Source organism: Chanodichthys erythropterus, chromosome 16 (assembly GCF_024489055.1).
Source record: "Chanodichthys erythropterus isolate Z2021 chromosome 16, ASM2448905v1, whole genome shotgun sequence".
In the NCBI taxonomy this organism is placed as follows: domain Eukaryota; kingdom Metazoa; phylum Chordata; class Actinopteri; order Cypriniformes; family Xenocyprididae; genus Chanodichthys; species Chanodichthys erythropterus.
This window is the reverse complement of record NC_090236.1, coordinates 27,796,300-27,820,531: the sequence shown is the minus strand read 5'-3', so window position 1 is coordinate 27,820,531 and position 24,232 is coordinate 27,796,300. Positions and strand designations below refer to the sequence as shown.

Genomic DNA, 24,232 nt, shown 5'->3' with positions numbered 1-24,232 from the left:
CAAAAAAACACTCTCTCTCTTTCTCTCTCGCTTTCTCATAGAGAGGTGTCACAGCTGGAAGTGTGTAAACAGGCCCATGGAAATGAAAAATAAGGCCGAGAGCAGACGACTTCCTGTTTCAAAGAGAAAGTGAGGCCAGTCTACAATCCAGGGTTTATTGCTGAAGCCGAACCACACACGAACACGCACACACACACACACACACACACACACACACACACACACACACACACACACACACACACACACACACACACACACACACACACACACACACACACACACACACACACACACACACACACACACACACACACACACACACACACACACACACACAACTGATGCTTACACCAACACCTGGATTAACTCACCCAGCGCTCAAGAACAAGGCTTTGGATCTCAGAAATGAAGTGCTAGAGACCAGCTGAGACCCTGTTTACACCTGGTATTAATCCAATCACAAATGCCCATCATTAAATACAGGTGTAAACGGTTGTAACACATCACGCAGTAACACACTGACTGTGAGGGGAAATATGTCACAGAAGACACATTTGAGACATATTAATACCAGTCTTGACCACAGACGGATCTTAATTCCAGGTGTAAACAGACTTAATACTCTTCTCTCCCTGTGTTTGGCAGACTTTTAAGAAACAAACTCAAGTCCTCTATCATCAAGTGGCAAAGAGAGGGAAAAAGAGCAGTTTCTCTTATAATTTTCTTCATCTATGTAATGACTCTGCTCCCTTTCATCATTTAGAGTTTACATACCTAATCACTTTTTTCTTCCTTTGTATAAAATTTTGTTGTTATTGGCTGTAGTCTCACCAACAAAGGTTTTCCGAAAGAGAGAGAGAGAGAACAAAGAGAGTTGGCTTAGAACTAGAAGTAATTGAGCAAGTGTACACGTGTACACAGCAGGGATGCAGCTCTTTATGCATTTATTTATTTACTTATTTTAAAATCAACCCAGTGTGTATTTAGGCCAATATAAAAGGTTATTTTTCCAATTAGAACAATATAATCCTTTTTTTCCCTAATGCCAATTTTTATTAGAAAATTACTCAACCTTTTTGATGTCTGATTTTACTTCTCTACAACTTTTTTTTAAACTAACTAACTAACTAACTAACTAACTAACTAACTAACTAACTAACTAACTAACTAACTAACTAACTAACTAACTAACTAACTAACTAACTAACTAACTAACTAACTAAACTAACTAAACTAACTAACTAACTAACTAACTAACTTGGCTGACATTTCCAGTTGCTTTCCTTTCAGTCCTGATATTTTGTTAGAATATTGCAATTCAATTTTTCCACTATGCTTTTAAAGGCTTTGTCAAACATGACAAAATGCTGTTTTATTCTATTTATTGTAATTTATTTCCTTTATGCATAACACCTGGACTTTGTAAGCGCCTGAAAGCTTTTTGTAAGACCATCATCCTTTACAGTCATGCCAATAATGCTTTGCTGATTCAGACACTCTAAGAGAAATGAAAAAGAGCACTGGTGGAAAGAGAGTACTGTGTAAAAGGGATCAAATGCAGGTGTTACTGGGTGAGGGCAGTCATGCATCTGTCACAGGGAAATTTATATTTATACTGCACACCTTCAGAAAATTACTGCAGCTCTCAACTTCATTAGTTCATTGATTGTCTGAACAAAACAAAAAAGTAAAGCTCATATTTATATATATAAGAACTAATGTGTTACTTTTTGTCACTGATTTTTCTGTGTATATTGATGCTTTGGCAACACTGTACGCAAAACAATTATATAAAGTTTTGATTTTGAAAATTAATGAGAGAAAGGAAGGAAGAGAGAGCATGAACGAGAATCTGAACTCTTTCTCTCTTGGGATCAAGGAAGAGGGACAGACAGCACGTGTAAACACAGCCTCTGATGATGAGCAACTCGCACCTCATTGTGATAAACAAGACCCCGCTTTAACCTTTATCTGTGAACTGACTTCCTGTAAACTTTTGGCAGCGCCTTCAAACCCTCGTTCACTGCGGCAAATATTTAACATACCAGAAAACAAGATCAGGACAGGGTGAGCAGATAACAGTTAATAAAGTGAGCCCATGATAGCACAAAGTTTTACATACAACTCTTCATGAATCAAAGAAAACACTGCAATGAACTTCATACCAAATCTCTCAAGCAAACAACAAATTTCTGAACTCAAGCGCCACATTTGGTCAGATCTAGACAGAAACCGATCCATTTTTATCTAGGCCAACCTGAGGAAGGTTTCCAGCATAGAGAGTCTCAGTTTTAATAACACATTCCCACATTCCCCATGCCCAACAGTGGAGATAGGAATAGAGAGCAATTTCATCTCTCCTCATTATATATATATTTCTTTTGAGACAATACACTGTTCTTCAACTGCTTGTGTCTACAATCACCATTGTCTGTCCTTGATAAGCTGAGTCCAGATAAATGGTTTTCCCTCTTTCCCTCCCACTTTCCTTCCTTCCTTCTTTCCTTCCTTCCTTACTTACTGCAGCCTTTCATCCCTGCTATAATCAAAGGGAGGTGAAAGGAAAATGGTCTATTCAGGCATTGGGAAGTCCATTTCTGGCCTTGTTTACACCTGGTATTAAGATGCTCTTTGGTCGGATCACAAGCGGACGACGCAAAATACAGGTGTAAACAGTGTCTTAAATGTTTCGAGCTTGTCCACTTTCAACCACTACTAGAGGTAGAAAATGCATTCGACCGGAAAGCTTTTGTAGTGTAGATGCTCATATGGTCAAATGGGTTCGAACAACCACAAAAGATCGCCTACTCTCTGCCTACTGACTTTAATTTGGTTTGAAGACAAAAATGTACCAAGCACAATGTTCTCTCATCATTCCTGATTTGTAACATGGTCTTGCAGCTATCAGAGGAGAAACAAAAATTATGGGCCCTATAATACACCCAGCGCAGCGCAAGTGTGTTTGCTAGTTTGCGTCCGGCGCCGTTCGCGTTTTCCCGTTCAGCGCCACGTCCTTAAATTACTAAATTCATTTGCACCAGTTAGTGCGCCCATGGGCGTGCTGGTCTAAAAAAGAGGTGTGTTCAGGCGCACTGCCGGCGCATTGCTATTTCAGGGAGCTGAAAATAGACTGCGCCATAGACCAACTCAAACCTGGTCTAAAGTCAATGGCGCAATATTTTTTTGTTAGAGCGCGTTGGTAGAAACTGCGCCTCTGGGCGTGTCCACAGTGCGCGTTGACTTTGCTTATTACACACAGGGATACGCATCACACAAACATGCCAAATATTAAAAACAAAAGGATTACAGTGTAAAAGAATATTATTGTGTAGGCTACATAAATATAAAAATGTAATGATGAATAGTCATTGTGTGTATTAGAATAGGGCTACCTATTTTCAATTCAGCCTATTACTACTTATAACAAACACAATCACTGCTGATTCATCCCACGCCTTCTTCACCTCGGGAAGCTTTGGTGGATTCCTGCTTGTCCCGTAGATGATCTGCTCAAGCACTTTAACTTTGCGCACGAGAAGATCGGTTTCTTCGCTTGAAAAGCGTTCAGCTTTTCCGCCAACAAAATTCCGCCATGTAATTAGCAATCCGCCGTGGCGCGAGTGCATCTCGCTCTTAAAGGGAATGGGAGATGACACTCTGATTGGTTTATTGAACGTTACGCCGATTACTCAGTAAGAGAATAGGGACAACCCATTTCAAAAATGCGGACCATTTTTCCGTTGTTAAAATAGCAAAAGTGGATTTGGACAGGCCCTGAGTGCACCTGCACCGTGCGCTTTACACTTTGCGTTTAGATCGTTAAAATAGAGCCCTATGATGCTTTACATACGTTTTTCCATCGTCTCTGGTCGCGTTCATATGTAAATTGCGCAGGCGTATTTTTCCCATCAGGACAGAAGTGTTTGAAAGTGGACAAAAGAGACAGATTAAAACACGGGTATGCGTCTTCATCATCTACTTGTGATCCGATCAACCAAAGCGTATCTTAATACCAGGTGTAAACAGGGCCTTATTTACACATTTTCAAAATCGACTATGCCAGAATGACCATTACAAATTAAAACCTTTTAATATAAATCTTTCTGGCACATATAGAAATACTAGGGATGCACAATGCATTTGTCTTTTTTTTATTATTTTCACATGGCCCCGAGCACATTTTGCTGTATGAATATTTGAACATCTAATATATCAAAAGAAAGAACAGAGCCTCTACAAAAACATTTTATTCTAGCTTCATGCATTCTTTTTTCATCAACACTTGAATGTGGGTAAGTTTCATAATAAATAAATAAATAAATAAAATTGCATTTTTGTCAAAGACTTAGTCTGGATCAGATTCAGAATGATGATCAAAACAGACAGATCATGTCCATCAACACCCCCACAGTTTGCACAGTCCTATAGTTCTTTGTGGGTTTGACATTTCATATATATGCCCTTTAATATTTGATGATCGTATATTATTCCATGTGAATAACTTAATGCTTCTATTGCTCGTTTCTGCTTCTTCTTTGCCTGTGTTTTGATCCGGCGAGTCTGTACTCTTCCAGAAGATGCGTAATAGCACCCCGCTACTGTATAACAATGGAAACATGAATTGCCGGAAAATTCTGTCAATGGCGGGGAAGCGTTGTCGCATGAATGACAGAAAACAAAAGCTTGCTAGCATGCTAGCTAATTCAAAATATTAACAAATATAATACCATATAAATAATACTAAAATAACACTTTTGTGGAGGAGCCAGTGAATATGATGGCAAGGCAAAAAAATCGTAACTGTTGAGCCCCATACAGGAACATGTCATGGTGACTAACCACCTGTACTTGTTCATCATCTGATCAGATCACTGCAGCTACACTTTAAAAGCCAAACTGTGTTTTTACAAGTCAAGTTCAATGGTGACATGGCAAAGTTGAATGGGGAGCACTTGTTTAAAACGTCTTTCAAAGCCTCCTTTGGGGATCATTTTAGCAAGTGTAATGTTTTTATAAGCTCATAACTCAGAGGAGGAGGATGAGGACTGGGATGATGAGAGGGAGGAGGGTACAGCATGCATATGGGTGTGTGATGGCATGTGTGGCGGCTTTGATGTTCTTCAAAGAGAAGTGACTCACGAGAACATGATTTCACCCTCATCTGCACATCTGCAAACATTACCTGCTCCACAGGTGTGTATGTGTGTGGCTCAGATGGTATACAGATGACTAGAGCATTCAGCCAGCTCTTCTGGCCAGCATTGTACTACTCCACTGGCACTCTGCAAGACATTCGGCTCTCTATAAACAACACACACTATGCTTCTCAATACCGGAAATGGCTCCAGACTTGCCAGAATACTAAAACTCAGTAACCTTCTACTCTAATGCTTGGAAACCTTTTTCACAGTCAAACAGTTGTAATGGCAGGATTATCAGCTAATTTAGAGCCTAAAAGGCTGTAAAGTTCTTAAGCACCTGCATTAATAAAAAATTTAAATTTTAAAAAAATCATGGTTTACCAACTAAACGCACACCAATTAATAGTTTGTTCGATAGTACTGGTTAAAATGTTTTACAATAAAAAAATAAATAGAGCAAAATTGATGAGCTTATGTATAGAAACATATGTACATGTTAAGGCATTTTAAGTCATACATTCATCTTCATCTCAATCTGTTAAAGAAAATATGAAGTATATAAATAAAAAGCGCTGTGTGTGTGGGACCAGTGTGTGAAGATGACAGTTCTTATGTCACATGTAAAGAAAACAAATATATTGAATATGACTAAATAAATTCAAAAGTAAAACTAAAATCAGTCATTTAAAATATGTTACAAGTGAATTTAGGCATGCACAGTATGAATATATTACTAAAGGGACTAAGGGTTTTAAACAACACTGTTTTTAACTAAAAATGACAACAGCGTTTTGGGGGCCTGAAAACTGGTTTTAAAGTGCAAGTTTTTGAAAACGATACCAATAACGATACCTCTGTGTAAACTACAAAAAAGTGAATTTGTGAAAATGGTGACAGAATGCGCATGCGTACTATAGTCTATAGGCGCCAACTACTGGCCTGGAAGTATAATTCAGCATTTTTAGTCATTTTCACAGAACTGTGTGACTGGAGAACGTTTTGACAACATTGTTTTCTGTATGAAAAACGCAAAAGGAAAAACTTTTCCATTTTTAGTACATTGTTATCGGTTAAACGTACCCGAAAAGTGAACGTTTAATACCTGTAAAACCTGCATCAAGCTAAAGGATGCATTGTGATCAACTGATTTACTGCTGCTTGCAGATGAAGCCCAGATGGGATTGAGTGTCACTTTAATCTGTAATCATGATTAATGACGGCACTTATGTTTTGAAAACTGCTGCTAAAGATCAATAAATGCAATCTGAATTACTTTCAAATTATTTTCTATTCTCCCTCAATTAATCAATAAAAGAACTATTAAGGGAATCACTAAGAAACCAGAATCATTGAGCCTGAAAGGGTAACAATTCCCAATCCTAGTGTCTGCACAAATGGGTCAGGCGAAGCACTATAAACTAGCCTTATAAAGGTCTATGTCGGGATAGCAAGAACTGGACTATGGGAAGGGAAGGGCAGCTAGCACTGTATGTTTCAACAGCTGTGTTTACTGCAGCAGTCTCACATTCATCACCCCAGTTACACACCTGGAGCCAGTGATGACGTTTAAATATCACACACACATAAGCTGCATCCTCTCCATGTCTTCAGTAATGCTGGGTGTTTAGAGGGTGAGGACGCGGCCTGAGATCATGTGACAGGAATGCAGGGGTTGAGACTACACCATGTCCTGCTTTGCCCTTCAGATAAGCTCTCTGAAAATAGTCCGCTCTCACACTTCTCCTCATTAGTTCCCCTGGATACTGTTCCTCCCCCAATATCCTGTAAACAAAACAGAACTACGGTGTCCAGGAAGGTTTTTTGTCAATTTTGGCCTTGAGAACTGGCCTTTAAAAATGTAGCCAATATTGAAAACAATCTCAAGTGCTCTTGCAGCCAGAGAACTGTGTCTGATGCTGAAACAAAGCCAGAATGGCAGTGGACCAGTGGATTTCTGCTTTGAATGCATTTTCAAATTCTTATTTTCAAGCCATGGCCTAACGATTAGCACATTTGCTTAATCTGTGGTGATAATGCAGGAGCTGTGGGTTTGAATACAGCCTGCGTTGATTTCACTCTCCCTCTCTCAGTAAAACAAAAACACCAAAAGAATGTTGCACTTCCATATATAATCCTTGAGTAAGATAAAGGTAAGTATAGGCTATTTGACTTGCTGTTTGTGCTGGAGGGCTTGACTCAAACTTTAAAATTTCTCAAAAGTTTGAGTTCGTTAAGATTTGTTGTTTTTGAAAGAAGGCTAATTAAAACTATTTAATATAATATTTAATGTAATTTATTCCTGTGATGGTAAAGCTGAATCTTCAGCTTCATTCATCATTACTCCAGCCTTCACAAACCTTCAGAAATCAGTCTAATATGCTGATTTGCTGCTCAAGACACATTTCTTATTGCTATTAATGTTGAAAATAGTTGCGCTTCTTAATGTTTTTGTGGAAAATGTGATACTTTTTTTCCAAGACTCTCTGATGAATAGAAAGTTCAAAAGAACAGCATTCTAATATAAATCTTTTGTAACATTGTAAATGTTTCTACTGTCACATTTTGCACAATTTAATGCATCCGTTCTGAACTAAATTATTCATCACTTAAAAAAAAAAAAAAAAAAATACTGATCCCAAGCTTTTGATATTCTCTATCTTACTTTCTTTTGCAGAACATAATAATGATATTTTGAAAAAAGTTTGTCCGTGCAATTAAAGTCAGTGGAGTCCAAAATAAAACTGTTTACCTCTTCCAACTACTACAATATATGCATTAAACCTGCACAGCTCTCCCTAGATCCCTTCAAAGAAATACCGCTCCTCACGCTATCTGAAGGCATTGCATATTGTAACAGTAACACTGTTCTAGATAGATATTTTCATCTCAGTTGAATGACTGGCTGATGGGAGCTTAGTTTTCATAAGTACTGCAAAGTGCTGACGAGTCCGGCCCCTTGGATCAGAATGCTAGATTTCTGCTGGAATATATGAGCACCATGTGGCTCTGTGGCTATCGCTTCCTTCATCTTCCCTCCTTTATTCTCTTCTCACCATGTGTAAAGCGGTTCAGACCCAGGGATGCATGTCTGGCGAAGGGCTGTTGTGGAAACTCACACAAGCTCCTTATCCTTCAAATCTCAGAGAGTCAAGCATCCAGCTCGGTTTCCCCCACAGCACCTTCACCTCACTCAGTCTTTTACAACAGCCAAGCCCCGCCAGCTCTATGAACCCAGACATTTGTAAGCGAACAGCAAAGAATCAAGCCAGGAGCTCTATCCAGCCGTTCTTGAGCACCTAAAAAAGAATTCAAGCTTCTACAAGAAAATGGAAGAAAATGGTGGAGTATATGAGTATGTATGTGTAAGTGTGTGAGAAAGAAGGAGAAAGACATGAGAAAAAAAAAAAAACATATGCTTTCTTGACACTGGTATGAAAGATGCCTGATTGACAGGCTTGTGATGGTGGATGCTAAATTAATCTCAATTTAGGGCAGACTCATGGCGGACTAATCTAATGGAGTTAATGGAACACAAACAAAAATAAATGGAAATATTATGACTGACAGTAAATAACACAAACCAACATTCATCAAACAAATTTTGGACAGATCACCATGCTAGCACACTGCAGTTCAAAGCGCTGCAGACTCAAAAGACCAAACGTATGTGCAGCCTATCTATCCTGAGCCTGGCCTCATTAGGCTCAAAGTCTAGCTGAACTTTCTCTGAAAGGACAAGGGAAAGAATGCCTGAATGCCTCCCAGGCTTAAGAGTGAGGATAAGCCCATGCTTCCCATAGCTGAAATTCACAGTCCCTCACAGTGCTATCAGACTCAGGCCTCGCATTCTTCTGCCTAATCTGCTATCTCCAGTCAAAAGAACCAGATAAAAAGAAACAAACCCTTTAGCGAAGCAGAGCTTGCTAGAACATTCAATCTGTGTAGTGACCATACTACACTATTAAACTGAAAAGTATCAAAAACAGTACCATATTATGAAAAACTGAATATTTCAATATACATGTGCTGGTCATCATCAAAAAGTTGATTTATTTCACTAATTCCATTCAAAAAGTGAAACTTGTATATTATATTCATTCATTACACATAGACTGATATATTTAAAATGTTTATTTCTTTTAATTTTGATAATGAATTTGGGATTTCCCTTAGTTGTCAGTTATAATTATCTCAGAAAATTAGAATATTGTGAAAAGGTTCAATATTGAAGGCACCTGGTGCCACACTCAGCTAATTATCTCAAAACACCTGCAAAGGCCTTTAAATGGTCTCTCAGTCTAGTTCTGTAGGCTACACAATCATGGGGAAGACTGCTGACTTGACAGTTGTCCAAAAGACGACCATTGAAACCTTGCAAAAGGAGGGCAAGACACAAAAGGTCATTGCAAAAGAGGCTGGCTGTTCACAGAGCTCTGTGTCCAAGCACATTAATAGAGAGGCGAAGGGAAGGAAAAGATGTGGTAAAAAAAATAATAATGTACAAGCAATAGGGATAACCGCACCCTGGAGAGAATTGTGAAACAAAACCCATTCAAAAATGTGGGGGAGATTCACAAAGAGTGGACTGCAGCTGGAGTCAGTGCTTCAAGAACCACTACGCACAGACGTATGCAATATATGGGTTTCAGCTGTCGCATTCCTTGTGTCAAGCCACTCTTGAACAACAGACAGTGTCAGAAGCGTCTCGCCTCGGCTAAAGACTGGACTGCTGCTGAGTGGTCCAAAGTTATGTTATCTGATGAAAGTCAATTTTGCATTTCCTTTGGAAATCAGGGTCCCAGAGTCTGGAGGAAGAGAGGAGAGGCACACAATCCACATTGCTTGAGGTCCAGTGTAAAGTTTCCACAGTCAGTGATGGTTTGGGGTGCCATGTCATCTGCTGGTGTTGATCCACTGTGTTTTCTGAGGTCCAAGGTCAACGCAGCCGTATACCAGGAAGTTTTAGAGCACTTCATGCTTCTTGCTGCTGACCAACTTTATGGAGATGCAGATTTCATTTCCAACAGGACTTGCCACCTGAACACAGTGCCAAAGCTACCAGTACCTGGTTTAAGGACCATGGTATCCCTGTTCTTAATTGGCCAGCAAACTCACCTGACCTTAACCCCATAGAAAATCTATGGGGTATTGTGAAGAGGAAGATGCGATATGCCAGACCCAACAATGCAAAAGAGCTGAAGTCCACTATCAGAGCAACCTGGGCTCTCATAACACCTTAGCAGTGCCACAGACTGATCGACTCCATGCCATGCCGCATCGCTGCAGTAATTCAGGCAAAAGGAGCCCCAACTAAGTATTGAGTGCTGTACATGCTCATACTTTTCAGTTGGCCAAGATTTCTAAAACTCCTTTCTTTGTATTGGTCTTAAGTAATATTCTAATTTTCTGAGATACTGAATTTGGGATTTTCCTTAGTTGTCAGTTATAATCATCAAAATTAAAAGAAATAAACATTTGAAATATATTAGTCTGTGTGTAATGAATGAATAAAATATACGTTTAATATAAGTTTCACTTTTTGAATGGATTTAGTGAAATAAATCAACTTTTTGATGATATTCTAATTATATGAACAGCACCTGTAGGTGTTTTTTTTTTACTATGTTTTAAGCTTGTTAGAATATCAAATTATTATCTTAGAAGCATGAGTCAGACTCTGGAATCAAAAACGTGACTCAATTGTGTTAGCTTCTTATTTACATCTCATTTCGAGCACTATTTTTGTGGAGCACATGTAGAAAGTTTCAATTCAGTCATTGTCGCGATACATTCTGGGATTCTGAGGTTCCATTTCAGTTAGCATGCTGTGATAGAAGGTATAGCTGACAGTGACTGCAGTTCGCTAGGGTTTAAAACTTATTTTACATAGCAAAAAACACCTGATACCTGACGCCTACTCTTATATTCCACTTATTTTTGTGAGACTTAAAACAGTCACTTCTTTAACACAAGACACGTATGCACAAACACACTGGTTATGAGGATGTTACTGACTCCACAGCAACCAAGTTAATGGATTCCATTAACATGAGAGGAACCGTTAGGTTGGAGCCTGTGGCTCATAGAGAACGATTAGAGGGGAACTTTCAAGGGGGGAGGCTGCATATGAACATGGTGTGTGCTATGCCTCGGGCATCCTCTTCTGTTTTATGTGCTTTTGGCCTCATTGAATGCAACAGTATTTTGAAACTAGCATAAGGTATGTGTTGAAATGAGACACATAAAAGACATTTCACTCTTCGATAGACAACAGAGGTTCATATTAAGTGCTCAGCCACAGACACACTGGAACAGTGTGAAGCGTGTAAACACACGCTAAGGAGGATGCAAGGAGATAACAATGTTCCACACACAAACCGCAGATTACCCTTAGCTGAAGACCTACAAGAGGAAGTCCTACAAGACCTAGAGGAAAAGCTCCTGCTGAGCTCTCGTCCTCTTTTACCATATCCGCAAGGTGGGAGGTGGGAGCCTATGAAGCTGCTTAAAGGGATAGTTCACCTAAATATGCCATTACTAGCCATTAGTATTTGCTCTAGAGTTTTGTTTTATAATAATTTTAAAATAAAAAGATAAAAAATCAATTGATTGAGATGCTACAATGAATGGCATCATTTAAAATGCACATTTTATGGCCAATACCCATAACAATTATTTTCACAATAAAGCAGCTAAATGGCCAATATTTAAATTAAAAATTAAATTAAAAAAATGCAATTATTAAAAATAAAACTCAAATCAACTGATTTAAATGCTACAAGTGAATTTAGGCACCACAACATTACAATGTAGACAGGGTTTGAAATGAACTTTTTCACTCACCGGCCAATTTGGCTACTAAATTTTGAATTTACCAGCCATTCAGGACTTCTACCAGCCAAAAAAACAACCAGATTAACTATATATTCATAATTCATAATATATATTCATAATTTATTTCTTATTCAAACAAAATCCTATCATCAAGCCATCTCTCCACTTCCTCTTTCATCCTAATCCTTTTCATAAAAAAATTGTAGGTGGATGGATCAATGTAGAAAAGTGTACATGTTTTTTTGTAAATGTACATGTTCAAATATAAAGGACAAAATATATTTGCAGTTACATATTAACAAGGTCATAGTCAGGTATATTTAATAAAAACAAGAGTAAAACAAAAAAATCTAGCTTGTATTGTTGTGTTACTTTTGACCCATCTGTGTTACTTTCGTCCCAACAATGTGCAACGTATGTTCAACTATAAAAAAAATTTAAATTAAGTGTAAAATTATACTGAAATCGTTCTACATTTGTACAAAATACCACCTGGTATTGATATACCACACTTGTGAGTTATTGACCACAGCAAACATATCTCTCTGTTAAAACATTATCTTTTAAAATTACGATTTTCTGAAAAATGGTACTTTCGCCCCTGCTCCCTACAAAGAACAAACACCACACATAAAAAAACAAACAAACTGTGGTCTCAGGATAAGCCAGGGTCTGCTAAAATTGTAGGATAGGAAAATAATGTCTTTTCTGTTAACCAAATGTATCGCCACATTATGTTTTTTTTGCTTCAATGCAAATGAACAAGCGCACCGTTATCTGTTGTTTAGTGACGTGTATGTTCAAGGAAGGTAGATATGCCTTATATTTAATACATCATGATGACTCATGAGTTAGTTATAGACACTCAATAGTGTTTTTAAAGATTATCTTTAAGTGAGTATTAGATGACAGCAAATGTAATCTAAATGTAAAAATAGATGACAAAGCACAGATAAAACAGGCTTTTGCACCAAATAGTTATAGGAACTAGCCACTAAGATAGTTCAGAGAACTAATTTCTCCCCAGGGCCATGTTTCTGGTTGCATTTGCACTGGGAATAGGAACTTTAAATTGGCCGACAGCGGTGTCTTTAAGCGCAGCATTTACAAATGCTAAAAACCGGTAGATGGAGGACTCCTTGATCGGAGATGTGTTGGTTGTGTCATGGGTTTCATGATAACGAAGATGGAATGTAAACTTATAATTTACATGACTGAAAGAGCAAAAAGTGGGGCTAAGAAACTAAATATCCTATGACAATTTTCAGTATTACATATTAATCAAGGCAGAGAAAAGTAAACAGCCCAGCAGACAACAGGTAAATGCTGTCATCGCCGTTTTCCACATTCGTGAAGCAAATATGCTTTTAAAAACGCCGGGTGCCATACATCACTGATAGTTCCTATAGTGCTGGTTTAGACCCTACTCTGAAGTAGGAGCTAATTTAGTTCCCCCAAAAGGAGTTCCTAGAACTAAAATTGTTCCTAGATCCTGCGGTGCGAACACAGCAAAATCTGGATACTTCAGACAATAGTTCTAGGAGCTAAAAGGTTCCTCCTTCCTTTCGCACCTAAAGATCCAATATTCACAGATACTGATAATTATAAAAACAAATATTGTAATATCAGAAAATAACTGATATTTCACCATACACATTGCGCATCCCCAACATAAGTCATGCAGTGCTCAATTTGTGAAAAAAAAAAAAAAAAAAAAAAAAAAAAAAGAGTGAGTTTATGTGAGAATTTTCATTTTTTGAGTGAACTATCCCTTTAAACTGCCTGTTTCCACACAGAAGTCTCCACATCAGCGGAATGTTTCGGAGAGCCGTGTATATCGTTGGCTCCGGCACAGACCACAGACTCCTCAGCTGGAGCAGAGGAGGACAGACATGCCACAGCACCACACAATCCATACTCAACTCATCTATGCCACCAAGGAGGAACGAACAAGATCCAAATGAAAGCAAACCGATCAGTATTAAAGGCCTGTGGAACTTTTTTTTGTGAGAGTAAAGTACAGACTACCAACCACTGAAGCAGGAAGTAAAGGAGATAGAGGGAGGTAGAGAGAGAGAGGGATTTCAGCAGCCCTGATATAGCAGAGCCACGTCAGCAGGAAACAAAACTTCTGCCAGGTCGCACTCAAGCTGTCTGGAGCAGACTGCCTACGGAGAGAGAGGGAGAGAGAGAGAGAGATGAGTGAGCAAAGAATATTACTGTAGAAGGAGGACTAGACTCCCAGTGAGACAGCGAGAATGCAGAAAGGCGTGAGGAGAGATTAAAAACAGAAGACGGGACGCAAGCGTCTGGCTGAGGGGAAGCCGAGGGGAGGAGAGAGCTGAGGAAAAGGTGGGGCGTATAGCTGGTAGACAGAGTTGCTGACAGACTCGAGAAGTTCAGTTCAGTTTGAGATTTGAGAACAGCCAACCCAGTTTGGTTGAAAACCCCTATTATTTCAGAGGAACATTAGCAATCTTTCTTGGTAGAGTCACATCTGGCCTCCTAAAACTTTTAGACAGATGTCAAGATCCTGAGAAGGAGAAAATGAGTAAGAAAAGATGCACCGTCTCAGCCATTTGACTTCCAAAATCATGTTCAAATATGACTAATCCTGACTAAGCCTTCATTGGAAACCTGGACTGAACTACACTGGGTGTCAGAGCACACCACCTAAACATGATTCCAATAAGAATGATGCATCAAAGAAAAACACAAGGGTTTGTGCAAATGATGCCGTGTCACATGACCACAAGTTGAAAAAATTCACTGTTGCTGCAACTCCCTCTGACATCCAATGACAAATGTGAACTACAAAAAAAGTGCATCAGGCCAATAATTAATTGTTTTCACAACTATGGATCATTTGTTTTGTTTCCGAAACAAGGACTAAATTTGTTACAATGTTGCATTTTCTTCTTGGTTCAGTTCGCTTTCACATGGCAACATTTCAAAGCATACCAAAATGCGTTTATGCAAGTCACATGCGAGTACAACGGTCCTCTTATTGGTCAGAGTTTTCTCTGCGTCATCCATCAAAATAATGATTGACATGTTCGCTCCATGAGCTTACTGTGGCTTTATTTGAAAAGTCGAGACACACGCAGACACTATATGAATGTAACCGTCATTCCCGCTGTTAAATTATATACTACATTAATATTAATGCTGTGGCAAATTCAAACGCCCTCTCTCTCTCTCTGGATCTCCCAGCGCTGTCTAGTAGGTGAACTGTTGTCAGTGTGTCGAGAGACCATATATGAATGTTATTATGATGCAGAGCGGGAATCAAGGCTTCGTCGCGTCAGCATTCTCGCACGGAGAAGTGCAATTACACAACATAGAGGCGCTCTTTGGTTTTCAACTATGGTAATTAATGTGCTCACTCACAGAATCAGACACTATTGCTTTTCATATAGCACATTTCACGTTAAGAATTATGATTTTGCTTGGTTCGTTGGTCCGTTGGGTCGGATTGGTTTCACATCTCAAGCGAACCGCTCCAGAGTTAATTTGAAAGCGTACGGAGACCACCTCTTCAAGGAGGTCACGGTACGCTTGTTTCGTCTTCTTTTGGTGCGCACCCGAGTGCGATTGCTGCTTTCACACCTGCCCAAACAAACCGCACCAAAGGGGATAACGAGCTCTAGTGCGATTCAACCGAACTAAATGAGGCAGGTGTGAAAGCCCCCTTAAAGGATTAGTCCAGTTTTAAATAAACTTTTCCTGATAATTTACTCACACCCATGTCATCCAAGATGTCCATGTCTTTCTTTCTTCAGTCAAAAAGAAATTAAAGTTTTTGATGAAAGCATTCCAGGATTTTTCTCCATATAGTAGACTTCAATGGGCACCAAACAGTTGAAGGTCAAAATTCGTTTCACTGCAGCTTCAAATTGTTCAACACGATCCCAGATGAGAAATAAGGGTCTTATCTAGAGAAACCATCGCTCATTTTCTAAAAATTTTTTTTAAATTATATAAGTTTTAACCAGAAATGCTCATCTTGAACTAGCTCTCTTCTTCTCCTCTATTTGAATTTCAGCAGTGTAAACACTGCTAAGTGTATTACTGCCCTCCACAGGTCAAAGTTTGAACTAATTTTTATATGCAATATGCTAGTTCAATAGTATATAACAATTAGTTCAAACTTTGACCTGTGGAGGGCAGTAATACTCTTTTTTTTTTTTTTTTTTCAGAAAATTAGTGATGGTTTCTCTAGATAAGACCCTTATTTCTCATCTGGGATCGTGTTAAACAATTTGAACATCTGCAGTGAAACTAATTATGACCTTCAACTGTTGAAGTCCATTGAAGTCTACTATAAAGGAGAATAATCCTGTAATGTTTTCATCAAAAACTTTAATTTCTTTTCTACTGAAAAAAGAAAGACATGGACATCTTGGATGACATGGGGGTGATCAAATTATCAGGAAAGGCTTATTTAAAAGTGGACTAATCCTTTAATAACAAGCATACTGTTAAATGTGAAAAAAAAATAACACCACAAAATAATTGAGGTAACCAGACCTACTGCACATATGAAATTTATCAGATATACACACACACACACACACACACACACACACACACACACACACACACACACACACACACAACAGCTTTTTTCTACTCTCTCAAAAGAATCTTACAAACTCCAACCCACCAAATGGACCTTTCTGAAAGGACCTAAAAGTTCAGGTCACAAGCAAAGGAAGGCACTTCCAGATGTGCAATCCTTCCTTCTTGCATTCTGATCCTCATCACACCAACTACCCGGATGGCATACCGAAATGTACAGCTAAAAACTCACTAGACCTCACATTCTTTCCTGATGAAATCTAGTTTCCATGTAGGGTTTGGTCCTGGACTCCTGTACTCCAATATTTGGTTATGATACTGGAATGATCTGCAAGGAACATTTTAAGGTTACATTGTGCTGAAACTGCAATGATCTAAAGAGGCCATGGACCTGATGTGTTCACACTCTCTCCCTTCTCTCTCGCTCGCTCAGCTCTGAGAGGGTGTGTCTGAGGAATGGGCAGCAGAGCTTTAATCTTCTGCCAAGCCTGTGAGGCACATCTGGAATAAGCCGGGCAAATCGTCTCGGGCCGTGCCTCTATGGCCACAATCACCGGGCCCTGTCCAAATGAACCCTCTCACCCCTCACTGTTCTCCTCGCTTGAGCTTGGGCCAGTAGACAGGAGGAATTCTCTCAATTCGCCCTGCCCTTGATCTTTCTCAGGGAATCTGCTTTTCTCCATGAGCCACCACTGAGTCCCACAGACCTTTTTGCTTAGAAATTACAAATTAGAAAATTAGAAAAAAATGAGAAGATACACGTTCCAAGTGTGTGTCAGTGTTTATTCTGGATCTTTAACAGGCCAAGGAATATAAGATATGAGATCATGCTCTTCAGATGACAAACATGACCTTGTGCACCTTCCAGACCAGGAGGCATATCTCTGTATCTTTCTAGGATTGAAAACTTAACAAAACATCATGAAATAACAATTAGCAACTACTTTAGATTATTTATTATAATAAGTCAATGCTAAATTTAAAAATATACTATTGTTAATTTATGTTCATTCATAATACATGAACAATGTTAAAATGTAAATGTAGAATTTTTTTTGTTATTGAATTGTGCATATACTCTAGGTCTCGGGGCTCTGGTGGAGCTCTGGTGGTCACTATCCAGCAAAGCAAACTCACACATTCTGACAAATATGCACATTCTTCTTTGCTTTCTGAAAAACAAACATCCACATATTTCACAGCTCCGACTGAAATGAGCACCTCAAGTGCTTTTAATGTTTTTAAATGTGCTTTTTAAAACTATTCAAAAGCTCAGGGCTGGTAACTAAAAGGCAGCTGGTTCGATATCCACAAGGAGCGATCATCATTGTGCCCTTGAGCAAAGCACTTAATCCAGGTTGCTCCAGAGGGGATTCACCCTTTAGTAACCTATAAGTATACTATAAGATGCCTTTGAAAAAATGCTTACTAATTGACTTGCTTCCATCTGCTTTAAAAGGATTGTTCTGGGTTCAACTTGTCCCTTAGTACTTTTCTAAGATGCAGTTACAGTAACATGCTTAAAATGGAAGTAAACTGAACAATATAATATATATTGTTAATAAATATACATTTGTTTTCATACAACTTCACAGCTCAGAAAATTCATATATACACATCCTTTTAACCAAACCTGGATTATTCCTTTTAATAATCAGAATTGACTCTTCTTCTGGGTTCCTTCAGAGTTATACTTCAACACATGCTATTGCACATCACCTGAGTGTCTTCTCCAGCTGACCTATTATCTAACACTAGATTGGTCTCTCAGGCGACGTGGCTCCCAAACATAAATAGAAACCCAGCTGCTTTGTGGACATAGATAAATAAACCCTAAGGGAGAAACTGTAACACACTTTCACCTCTGTAAAAACCTCTGCAGGAGACAAGAAAGCTGGCTTCGGGGCTACAAGTATGGATTCTGTATTGTATCTGCCTGTTACCCTCTGATTTGTTTTAGCAGAGTGCAATTATAAGCACATGGACTTATGACAAGGAAGATCATTAATCAGTTATGAAATGACTGCAGTTGGTAAAGTATGCGTGAACAGTGATTGCTCATATGGGATGTGTGTCTTTAGACGAGCACAAGGCCGAGACCTAAAGGGATGTGTATTTTACAAATTTCTACTACTTGAGTACTCAACAGACACTGTAAATCAACCAAGCACATTGCTGTTACCCAGGTATTTGAGTCCATTCCTACTCAGTGGAGCCTGTGGCATGAAATGTCCGCCTCTCTGTCTCGGTGCTTTGTGGGAGTATGGTAAGCTGAGAAAGTCACTCACTTCATGCCACAATAGCCATTCATGGGGCTTTTCTAAAGATAGCTAATGACCTTCAGTCACTGTAGATACAGTCCGATGGGAAGGACAAGAACACTTTTGTCCTCTTTCGGTCGGAGAACGCAATATATCTTTCTTGCTCATTTTTGTTTTTCTTTTTTCTGGACAATATTGACTCCCATGGTCTCCTGATAAATTCATTCAGCATGTTTAATTTCGATATGCTTTCAGTGGCATAAATGAAATCTTTTTGGTGCATGTTGTGCAGAAAATCAGATTTAGCGCTTGCTGACTACAAGGCTTTTGCTGTGCATCATTGCTAAATTACGGTGTGCAGATGAGAATAATGTGCTCTCAGCAAAAGCTGTAATTACACCAGAGAAGCATTTCTCCGTGGCTCCTCAGAGCAGAAACAATAAAACACATTTAATTACACAAACACTCAGAGAACAGACACAGATACTTTTTATGTCTTTTTATGTAATTTCATCAAGTTGGACTGAATAGGACTTACAAGCTTATTCAACTGTGAAACCTTAATTCAACTTGGTAGCACACTACCAAGGAAGCACTGCAAACTCAATGTAAACTAGTGATTTTATGTTCATATTTAATGAGATTCATTATGTCCCCAATTTACTATCACTGTGCATTATAAGCATGTAAATTTGTCCCATGTACAATAATATGGAAAACACATTTGGGGCACTAGTGAGCAGGTTATAGAAAAGTTTGTTTCGTTGAGCTATACATAAAAAAAAAAAATGAAACTTTCCTATATTTCATTGAAAAATGTGAACTTTTTGGTGCAGCATGATCAAAATACAAATCAGCATATATTGCAACTTTCATTTTCACATTTTCATCAAGTAACAAGTTTTGGGGCTTAAATGACTAGATTATGTCAATATTTCTACCTAAGTGAAAGACACCACTAACTCTTCTGGCGCCAACAACCAAAATGACAAGTAAACAACTGGCTTGTCAACTTCACATGCAAACAATATGTACAACTTTCTACATCTAGGAAACAGTTTTCCTTTTCTGATGATGTCACCAAGACCACACAGGCTATTAGAGAATGTTAACCTGGTATCCTGGCATGTTAACACCCACTTTTTACCATCCAATTCGATAAAATCTAGCACCACCCTACATTTGTTCTCATTGAATATCCTGTTTAACTCAGAAATGTGTCACATTAAAGAATGCATTACATGCATTATTGTTTTTTTTAATGCATATAGACAGTTCAACTGCTCTTAAATACCCAAACAGTTAGTGCCTTATCAGCAGATACTGAGGAAAGAAAGAAATTTAAATCAAAATAGTTAATGTCCGTCCAAAAGCATAAAAGTGGCTTGCTGATCAGGCCTGGGGTCATTTATAAAGCAGTTCCCACGCAAAGGTTGTGGTCTATAAAAACAAACTTGACAGGAGAATGTGCGCACTTTTAAGCAAACTTTGAGCCGTGCGTACGCACATTCTGGAGAAAAAAAAAGTGATATGAATTGAGATAGTAGATGTGCTACTTTCGATCACTTTTCCAGTGACACGATGTTTTAATGACAGCGAGGAGCGCTGGGAGCACAATAATTCCTCTTTAAACTAAACTGCAGATGTTATGACAAAATATTTTTCCAAGAATGATGATCAGTGATGCACACTTAACTTAGATATTATGGAAGACACTGCTGGATTCGGTGGTCAAACGGTCCGTTGTCCAGTTTGAATAGGTCCAATGATAATATCTTACTGTATAACCGCAGCTGCAGAAGGTGTTGATGTCGTGTGAAGGATCTTCAAACAGTTACCACTGTATTTGAAGGATATAATTTGAGGAAAACGGTAAGATTTGCATGTTTTCTTTTTAAAATACTTTGTCAGTGACGCGCCGAGTCAGACAATTGTACTTACACTGCAATAAATAAGTAGTCCGATCTGTTTCCACTAAAAATAGCCTATGAACTTACTAAAAGATATGTTCACCTTATCAGCAAAACTGCATAAATTTGAGTTGTTTAAAACTGTTAAAATACTATCTGGCCAGTGGAAATGAATGAATCAACTCTATTCTAAAACCTTTATCTGAAGTATTTTATACAATTTTGTTTTTATGGATATTTTGATATATTTATTCTAAAACATAAAGAGGATATTGGATGATCTTTATCAATATAATGTGTGGCACAAATGGCATTTATAGTCCATATCTAATATTTTCCAATGTCTTGTACCTTTGACGGTGTTAACCGTGGTGTCACGTGGATGGGAATATGTATGCAAATGATATGCAGATGAGGTTATGCATAGTAAAACTAGGCATCATAAGCTCCATATATGGTGATGTCGGGGAGGAGACAGGGTGGAGATGGACGTACGCACAATCTTCTGCTGACTGGGATTTATAAAGGGATTTGTGCGCAGGTTCTGGCGTACGCATGGTTTTATAAATCTGACTTTTTTTGTGCGTACGCAGAATCTAGCTTTTTTAGTAGGGATCCTACGCACAGTTTTATAAATGAGACCCCTGGTCCTTGAATAAATGACAAACGGGAAATGTTCGCAAATGGATGGATCACGCCTTCAAATGGAACCAGTGTCTCCAGTTAACCCCAAAACTCTCACTTAACCTGCTCACAGCACACAAGCCATTCATAAACACCACATATCTCTGCTAAGTTAGTCAAAACACAACTGAGCTCTTCCGCAGTGAGGAAATGCTGGAGATAACACACTGCCCTGACCTAGGAATTAAAAAAAAAGAAAGAAAAAAAAGGGGGGGGGGGGGGGTGCAAACACAGAAACACAAAACAGACAACGACCAACTGAGGACAGACTGAACTCAAACAGCAGGATTGCCCTCCATTTTCAAAAGTGTGGGAAAGCAGCACGAAGCGGCCTTACTGCCGAGAAAGTACAGCAAGTTGTTAAGCGGTCCCTTGGAAAAAGAAAAAGGTCACCCTGTTTAAACAAGACAAAGATTACAGTTCAACCTCTTCCACTCTAATTAGCAGCGATAGGAGCGGGTTGGAACTCCAGTAAACACAGGGCTCAGAGCGCCATAATGACCTGCCACTCAGCCAAAAAACTTAAAGACACTAGCGCTTGCAAGACCAACAATGGCACCTGGCAGGCAAAGGGTTAAAAGTTGAGGCTTAACATACTAAAAATAAAAGCACAACATTCATCTAAGTGAGTCAAAAATAGAGGTGAGTGGGATCTTCATGTAGGAAGCGAGGAAAATGTGCAGCGAAAGAGGAGGATGGAAAACGACCAATAAGAACAGAGAATCCTTAATTATAAAATTCTTACCCAACAGCCTCCTCTTCAATTATTTCAGAGGCCTATAGTCAAATTACATGATGAAGACACAAACTTTCATATTTAAAAAGACAGTTCACTCAAAAATGTAAATTCACTTATTTACCAACCGTTATGTACCACACAAAAGATGATATTTTGAAAAATAGCGTTTTTTTTTCTTCTGTACAATAACAGTCAATGGGTACCAATGTTGCTGTTTTTTGGACCACGCTGACTTTCATAATTTGGACAAATTCAGTTAAAATGTTTCTTAAATTCTTCTTTTGTGTGACGCTGAAGAAAGTCGTAAAGGTGTAGAACAACATGAGGATGAGTAAATGATGCCAGAATGATCATGATTTTTGGGTGAACTATCCCTTTAAATTAAACCTTTTGACTCCAAATACGATTTTGGCCCAAGCTTTTCCAAACGTTTTCTCTGTGCGTTCTTTGTTGCCAGCGGTCCACGGGCTAAACAGTGGTTACTTTATATAAAATCCTAAATCTAGGTTTCTGCTCTGAGGTTTGCATAATGACAAAGAAGCCTCTCTGTAAAAAGCAGCTACTTCAGAGCCTTTGCTTCAGTCGACACTTCTAATTAAACCCAGTGACCTTTTCTGTAAACATGTGCATTTGAAATGCCCCTCTCCTCCATGCACCACACCTTGTCCTTCTTGTTTCGCTGGGTTGCTTTTCATCGCTCTTTTTTCAACGTCGAGATGCCATAAGCCGAGCCTTTTCACTAAGCGTCGGATGTGCTTGTGTGCTTCTGTCCAACACAATGGCACGACCTGAAAGGCTTGACCTAAGTACTTCCTTCTTGTTTTTAACCTCTCACAGGGAGAGGTTAAAGCCAAATACAGTCATTAATTACAGCATTGATGCTGTTCTTAAAGGAGGAACTGGTTTGACAAAAATGCAGCAACAGGTACACTCAATCTGGCTGAGAATACAATGGATGAAAGTTAATGCATTGATGCCACAAGAAAGAGCTATTAGGGAATCACAGGTGAAGACCTAAAGATGATAAACATACAAAAGGCACGTTGTGGAAGTGAGCAGGACCAGTGCTACAGCCTGCGACCTGTTGTTTTATTCTTGTGTCAACACATGTTGCTGCCAAGCCCTGCAGAGCCCGGTTTCTGCCCCTTATCACAACATTGTGCCAGACAACAGCCCATCCACCATGTTCTCCACTCATCTATGCCTCCATAAATTGAAGATCACTTCTGAGCAAGGAAATCGATGTTATGTTATCTTAAGTGACCGTGTTTTCTTATAGGACTGTGATTTTGCCTGTTAAAAGTCAGAGTGGGCAAGTTCTCAGGTTTAACTGAATATCCGGAATGGATTTCTGTGCATTTCTTGGTGCCACGATACCTCATGATTGATGTTATGGCTTCTTCTGAAAATATTTTAGTAGTCCAAAACAAAAACAAACTAACTTGCCAATGTCTGAACTAAATAAAATAAAAGCAATAATCATACGCGCAAAAGTCTGTTGGCATGGCTGAATCTTAAACTCTTCTATATAAGAAACTCTTCTAATAAGAAACATTTATTATTATCAATGTTGAAAACAGTTGTGCTTCTTAACATTTTTATGGAAATCGTGTTGCTTTTTTTTAATGAAGTTCAAAAGAGCAGCATTTGAAATAGAAATCTTTTGTAACATTATAAATGTTTTACTTATGTCACTTATAATAAACTTAATGCATCCATGCTGCATAAAAGTATTAATTAATTACTAGGGGTGTAATGGTACACATATTCAACTTGAACCATATGGTATGGACAGTTAGGTGCATGCAATCAGAAGATGAATACAGTCAGTCACGGGCGATCCACGCTCCAATCCAGCAAGAAATACTCCAACAGCAGAAGAAGAACAGTGCATACACGAATGACTTGAGCGATTGAAAACAAAGTCCGCTCATGTACAAAGGAGAATACTTAGAAAAGCTTGTGCACTCAACTGTGTGTGAAACGTGGAAAATCAAGTATAGGAGGTTTGGGCTTAAAGGGTTAGTTCACCCAAAAATGAAAATTATGTCATTAATGACTCGCCCTCATGTCGTTCCA

General features: G+C 38.7%; 1 protein-coding gene across 4 annotated transcripts in view; it reads right to left on the bottom strand.

The window, feature by feature from the left end:
- Positions 1–24,232, bottom strand: part of fndc3ba (fibronectin type III domain containing 3Ba) — a 158,531-nt gene that overhangs the window by 89,987 nt on the left and 44,312 nt on the right. Inside the window, exon 1 of one of the 4 annotated variants that reach the window (XM_067362245.1) lies at positions 14,199–14,247. The exons of 2 other annotated variants lie outside the window; for them this stretch is intronic. Coding sequence is in view for 1 of the 2 variants with exons in the window: in XM_067362244.1 (XP_067218345.1) it covers positions 13,902–13,905 (4 nt within the window). In the remaining variant the exon portion in view is untranslated. Of the gene's footprint in view, positions 1–13,901; positions 13,932–14,198; positions 14,248–24,232 lie in introns of those variants that run through there. One more of the 4 variants, XM_067362244.1, reaches the window with a different exon arrangement.